The sequence below is a fragment of the Protomyctophum bolini genome (genome assembly GCF_963924005.1).
Source record: "Protomyctophum bolini genome assembly, chromosome: 16".
Classification (NCBI taxonomy): Eukaryota; Metazoa; Chordata; class Actinopteri; order Myctophiformes; family Myctophidae; genus Protomyctophum; species Protomyctophum bolini.
Genome location: NC_137877.1, coordinates 18,809,133 through 18,816,095, shown reverse-complemented (window position 1 = coordinate 18,816,095; position 6,963 = coordinate 18,809,133). Strand labels below are relative to the sequence as shown.

Sequence of the window (6,963 nt, the reverse complement as noted above, 5' to 3'; positions counted from 1 at the left end):
ATGGGGGGGTCATGCGTTCCTTGCGTAAATATTGGCCGTTCTCTCACGGCTCTCCACTTCTTTTTGTACAAATTACATTAGGTCTTTTACACTGAACGTATTGTTCTTTCCATCACCATCCTCATCACCGCCAGTTTGACGAGTGAACCTATGTGATTTCCTCCGGTATCATTTTCATGAGAATTGGGCACAATACGTTTCCATATACTTGTCGGATACAACTCCCATTGTATCTAGGCTTCTTACTTGTATCTCAATGTCATCATACAGTTTGCGTAATGCAATCACATCTGTGGCCCTTTTAACTGGAGTCAGATTTAACAGTTTGTTCATGTGGGCATTAATTATTAGATCTTTGCGCCCAAAACGACTAAGCATTTTAATGGCATTGTCATAATTCTGGTCTGATAAAGCCAATCCCGCGAGTACATAGCCGCTGTGCCACTTAAGAATGACTTTAAATATGTGAATTTATCAGACTTACTGAGACTCGTGTTTTTGTCTATTGCTGTCTCAAATTGACTCCAATCAATCAAAAAGTTGAAGAAGGCGGCACCGCAAGCTTTGCAGATCCGGTCTAGAGCCCGCCTTACTCTACAAATTCCGTTTCCGGTGGCGGTGTTAGGACGGAACGTTTCACTCCTGCTGCCATGGTATGTGCTTCGACACGGAACATTCTTTCTACCGTACGTACGGAGTAGGAAGGAAGTTTATGAAGGCAACACACCAACAGTAAAGCTAGAGAGTGTAGTGTTTGCATAATGTCTATAACTACACTATGGCTGTTAAGCTATATTAATACCTGCTATGAATCATAAATGTTGTTTACATTCTGTTGAACATGTCTGGACTGACGGAGACAGAGCGTCGAGGCTGTGAGAAACTCCTGAGATCATTATCAACATGTGACTTAATGTCCCTGTGCGACACAGTCACCAATAAGATGATCACAGTGGAGAACACCACAGGTGGGTTTATTATACCACTTTTCAACCTTTCTTCATATAATTGTTCCTCACAAATGTTCATGATGAAATGCCACAATTGTCATAGGAGTGCTGTGGGCAGTTCAGAAACCCATCCACCAGCTACATCCGGCCGGGGAAACTATCCCCTGTTAGGTGAAAAGAAGCAGCTTGGACTCCTCATGCATAGAAGGAAGCATGAGGTCAGTCCGCTGCCCCTCCAGGTTGGCAGAGGAAGTGTAGAGCACTATGCAGGAGGATGCTAAACGCACACCAGTCTTAGTAGTGGTGCCAGCTCACGGCAGAAACGTCTAAAGAGATAAGTCTTAAAAAGACAAAAGAGTGGCTGCACACACTGATAGCCAAAGTGTCGATTATTTATTAGGATGCAGAGTAGGAACCAACGTTTCGGCAATGATATACCCTCATCGCCATGACAGCCATCTTGTTGTATGTTTTGTGTTTACAGAGGCCATGACGGCCATCTTGGCGTACAGCAACGCTGCCGATGAGCTGCTGAAGCGTAAGAAGGTTAATCGCGACGCCATCTTCAGGTACCTGGCCAGCGAAGGTGTCGTGATATCACCGCAGAGCGATAAACACCAGCTGGCCCGCAGGACGCTGGAGTTCTGGTCAGCAGGACAGGTGGGACCAATTTAACATAAATATTATAAGAGGAGTGGGTCTGTCACAATTATTACATAATCGCCTAATTGCAATTATTTGAGCTAATTGCAATTACATTTTCCCTAATCGTTTCCATGTTGAATTTTTTTTTCAAACAGTTTTAAAAAATAGCACAAATAGTTGATCTACAAGCTTACAACAAGTCACTTTAAACTTAAAGTGACTTGTTGTAAGCTTGTAGATCAACTATTTTTGCTATATTGTAAAAATATAAATATTAAATGTGTCAGTGATTTTTTTGTATATTTAAGTATACTGTATCTGCCCTGTGCAATTTGTGATTACGAAGCCTAAAAGGCAAACGGAAATAATTCGTTCAATGCCAATAACACAATTACCAGTAAATCATTAATCACAATTATTTGTGTGACAATTAATCGTCCACTTAAATGTGTAATCGTGACAGCCCTATCTGTAACTCTGAGTGTACAAATGGAAAACATTTTGAGAACCACTGGTCTACAGTATATAATGTACAGATAGAGAATCTACACCCACCTGAAGAATGCTTTTATCAACGTTGCGAGGGAATGACAAGCATTTTTTAAACAGTGTTTCTCTCCATATAGAGTCTATATAGAGAGAAACAAAGTCTATTCTAAGATAGGACTATCTAAGAAGAGACTTTGAGCTCTTGTCCTATGAAATAACTTGTTTATCTCTGGAGTATGACTGTCTGTCTTCAGATAAAATGTTCTTTAAAAAAAGGTTTAATTAGCTAAATGTCCTAAAAGAGCACAAACTCCTTCCCTGCCAAGGACTACATTGGACGACCATAATTTATGATCACGCTATGTCTTCGACGACATGGACTTTTATACTGATTGTAACGGCAATCGTTCACCTTCCAAACTTTGTTGCACGTTACTTCACAGGTGGTGGAAGTGATCGTACGCAGCAGTGCACACAGAAACATGACAGATGGATGTCCAGTCGTAGAGCTCAGTTTGGCTGTATTTATTGACAGAGTTGTACCGATGAGATGAACATACCAGTAATAATATGTAGCGATTATCCTGTTCTTTTGTCTGCTTCTGGCTGCTGGGTACGATGATTTCTATCTACACCTGTCCTGTGGTATTGGATTACACATTCACACAGTTCTGTCAGTATGCAGTTATAACGCACATCTTTTTTATTAACCTTTTTAGCAATTAACATAGTAATAATCATGTGTAAGATCTGGTCTGTTGCAAGTTCCAGTTCTTAAATTAGCTGTTGAATATCTTCTGGCCCACGATCAAATGACAAGGCAGAGTGGCAGCGAACCAATGTTTCTAATGTTTTGTACACCCATTTAGTGAAGTGTGAGTCCCAAAGGCGTGGTGATGTGGAGGGGAAGGCTTATAGGGGATTTCACACTGAGTCCGTTTGATTCAAACTGTTCCCGAATACAGTTGCCTGGTCCCCCCTGGCCATGATTCACATTGGCCTTGATTCTTTCCTACCAGAGTATACTTCAATCAATTGTATTCAATGCTTTCACATTGCATTGATCTGTTACCGAGACGAGTACACTTTAATCGGTCACACCATAACATCTGCCAAGTGATCCCGACTGCGCATTCGGGAGTGTGAATCCCCCCTTAATGCACCATCTAGTGGTTGAACGTTGGCCCCTGCAGCTTTAAATAGGCTATTGCACAAATGCACACTATTCTTCAATAGCTTCTCAATAATTTCTCTTTAGGGCTGAAACTATTAAGATTATTTATATTATTTGAAACCTTTAACCTATAATAATAATAATAATAATAGGGATCACAAAACGGGGAATGAAACGATTGATTAATTTCATTATCGATTATACATTTTTATACGTTGTTTTTTAACATGATTAATTCAAAGTGTTGCACCCCTATGCTCTTGTCGTCCAGGTGGTGGCAGTGGACCCAAGCCCAGTTGAAGACCCGGGCTGTGAGGTGCAGCCGCTGCAGCCCGCTGCAGGCAGCCTGTGTCCTGCCGCGCCATCGCAGCCTGCCGCCGGCTTTGACCCGCTGGTCCTGGGCCAGCAGTTCTGCCAGTGGTTCTTCCAGCTGCTGAACAGCCACAATCCCTCGCTGGGGCAGCAGCCGCAGGACTGGGGACCGCAGCACTTCTGGCCCGACGTGAAAATGTCTCTGCTTTCCAGGTAACTCTGTCTTGATACAGCTTGAAGTGCAGTACACTGCACAGTGCACACGCAAGTACTTCAACCACTTACAGATGTGCCGTTTGAGAGCTTCACGTGTCCTGCCACTGGAAATTCAGTAGATTGTCAGTGCATTGCCAGAAACAGAACATTGTCACAAGTGCATTTGCCAAGGTGATATACGTTCATTCTATTCAGATTCCTGAAAAGATAGAGTTCCTCTGCTGGACACTTCTTTTCAGTAGCAAAGCAGTATAATTATCAAGGCTAATCAGTGAATATAAAATCAACAGGGAAAGCATGCATTTTCAGAAAACCTTCAGGAAAGCGTGAAGAGTTGAAATGGCCCATCTGTAGGTGCAGTACACTGCACACGCAAGTACACTTCAACCACTCACATTTAGAGATCAGGATACAATTTATTTTTCAATCTCATTGAAAATCAAGTTTTTTTACGGAACACCAATGGGTATTTTTCTCCCGAATGGATGAAATTTCACCTGAAAATGTTTGTTAAAGAGCATGAGAGACAACTCACAGTATGATTAGTACGGCATGTGTGCGGCAAGCTGGTGGTGTGTGCCTGTGGCGCTCCACCTCAGCAGTCCTTCTTCCCAGGGGTCTAGCGCGTACCTCTCAGAACGATTTACTTACTTACAGGCATTAAATACAAAATTCCAGTGGCAAATCTGGGGAAGTGTCAAAGATATGTCAGAATGGATCAAATTGGTCCACGGCAGTGTGCAAATATGAACATCCGGTGTTCCTCCTTGTGTTGGTGATAATTTAACTGTGAGAGAATTCGCCAATGCAGGCTTGAAATCATGTGATTCACACTGTGAGTGCATTGAACCAATCCAAACTGGGCTTGAAATGACTTAATCAGCACTGGGCGTGCACACCAACCAATGTAAACAGATGTACAGTAACAGTGAACCCAACACAGACGTTCTCCCATGGTGGATCGATTTCACATCTCTGTCGAATTTGACAGACTTTCTCCTGTGGTGGATCGATTTCACATCTCTGTCTAATTTGACAAGCGCGCATAATTGCTACTGAAAATATCAGACACAACTGGTGAGAAATGAATAGGACTCAAGGAGACAGAGAAGGTGTGGGAAAAGCCCAAGACCCTCATCGTGAATGTCCTAATTTTCAATGTTCATGTCATTCAACCGACAGTTGACAAGCTGCGGGCTAATTATAATGTGATAGCTGTACAAATACACAGGTTTGGTCAGTATTCACATATGCAGAAGATGGATGTAGAGATGTTTTGGCAGGGTTGATTGTCTAGTTATAATGCCTTCCCGAAAAAAAGAAAACTACAATATGTTCTATACCTGCCACAGGCAACAGGGGGAGTTAAGTAGGACACTTTGATCTACAAGCTCACAATGCATCACATTGTGACAAGTTGTGAGCTTGAAACTTCTGTCCAATGTCCAAAACTGTTACTTTCCAGGTTTCAAACTCAAAAGTAGCAGATCCACAAGCCTGAAAATATCTTCTTTTGACACGTGTGTGTGTGTGGCGCTGTACTATGATCAAATGTTAGTTTACGGGAAAACACAAATAGTCAAAATAATTATGGAGATTGGAGGTTTCTGCCCGACAGCAACGTTAATAAAGCATGCCCAAAATTGGGACGCCAGGTTTGAAACTGGTTAAAATTAAATAAACGCTTTCTTTGACGCTTTCCCCTGCATGTTTTCCCCCGCAGCGCCGGCGACGGCCAGCAGGCGGAGGAGGAGTTCCAGGGAGCAGAGATGGTGAGCCTGCGTCTCCTGGCGCTGACCAAGGACGAGCGGTTGCTCCTCAGCCCCAACACGGAGCCTCACGGCCTGCGCGCCCTGGCCTCCGCGCACGGCACCATGCTGGTGGCCGTGGCCGGGACCATCCACCGGGGGGCGCACTGCCTGGGCATCTACGAGCAGGCTTTCGGCCTCGTCCGCTCGCCCCTGGACGACACCTGGAAGATCAAGTTCGTCAACATGAAGATCCGAGGAGGCCAGGGAGCTCTGGGCGGAGCGGATGGGTCGTCGCCGGCACTCACGTATGACACCAGCGAACTGCAGCTCCTCTGCAGATGATTGGCCATTTACAATTTAGGCATTTAGCAGACGCTCTTAATCCAGTGCGACTTACATTAAGCAAAATGCATGGCAATACATCGCATACATAAAAAGTAGTTATCATGAAACATGCGTACATGTCTACATGAAATGCTATTCTAGTACCGTCTACATAGAATGCTATAAGTCTGCATAAAGTTCTATCTAAGTTACATAAGTTGAGCCTTTGCATATGCCTGTAAGGTCGTCGGGGCTAGGGTAAGTGATACGGGCCATGATGGAGTCTGAAGAGTTTGGGACGTTTGGGTACTTCCAGCTTCCCTGCGTTGGATGATCTGTTAACTTGGCAGTTTAAATATGAGGGGTAAGGCGCTGCCTTATGCTTAAACCGTTTTACTATTTTGAAATACATTAAACGATTGTTCAAATAGCTGATCTACAAGCTATTTTAAACAATGTTATATTGTTCACACAAGACAGGATATTATCTACTATTCATTTCAATAGTGTGTCTGTCTGTGGTGGGTGAATCTTTTCTGTTTATGTAAATATGTATCATAGCAAATTATTGTTTTATATTAAAGTGTTTTCCAAGTGTGTGTGTGTGTGTGTGTGTGTGTGTGTTTTAAGAACTACTGGTGTAGACATGTCTAATACTTGTAATACACAGAATGTTTAATTTTGTGGGGCAAAAGTCTTTACATCCCCAAACACCTGTAGTCTATCTATGCAAGAGACGTCTTTCTTTTTCAAGATATTATTTCTGACATTATTTTTAGTAGTCTTGGTTACTTTATGTTAATCATTTTTTATTCAGCCTGGTTGGGAGGGTGATTTTATTTCCTGGTGCAAAATAAAACATTATTTACATTCATATATATATATATATAAAACATGCAGTCTTATTTAACTTTTCTGTATTCATATCTAGATGGACGCCTTAATCTGGGTGTCCATTGACAACCAGATTTAGTTTACAAAAGACGTTGCTGCTATGCCATAATATGGACGTCCATTGGCGTCCAGATTTAGTTGATAAATGACATTGAGCAAATGTGTCCTGACAGGCCATAATCATGATGTCCATTGACTGACCAGTTAT

The 6,963-nt window shown here is 42.5% G+C and overlaps 1 protein-coding gene across 1 annotated transcript; it reads left to right on the top strand.

The window, feature by feature from the left end:
* Positions 1–701: 701 nt before the first annotated feature.
* On the top strand, positions 702–6,730 carry LOC308331213 (uncharacterized protein C3orf38 homolog). The gene is made up of 4 exons (XM_080786492.1): positions 702–968; positions 1,435–1,610; positions 3,530–3,783; positions 5,510–6,730. Exons 1-4 carry the CDS (start codon positions 842–844, stop codon positions 5,877–5,879), a joined length of 927 nt encoding a protein of 308 aa, XP_080642618.1. The 5' UTR covers positions 702–841; the 3' UTR covers positions 5,880–6,730.
* Positions 6,731–6,963: the final 233 nt, after the last annotated feature.

What these genes read in the sequence shown, in the direction of transcription:
- LOC308331213 (XM_080786492.1), top strand. Translation starts at nt 842, where the DNA reads ATGTCTGGACTGACGGAGACAGAGCGTCGAGGCTGTGAGAAACTCCTG. An exon ending in AGTTCTGGTCAGCAGGACAG is followed by an intron (nt 1,611 to 3,529) that starts GTGGGACCAATT and finishes CTTGTCGTCCAG; the next exon opens with GTGGTGGCAGTGGACCCAAG. An exon ending in AAAATGTCTCTGCTTTCCAG is followed by an intron (nt 3,784 to 5,509) that starts GTAACTCTGTCT and finishes TTTCCCCCGCAG; the next exon opens with CGCCGGCGACGGCCAGCAGG.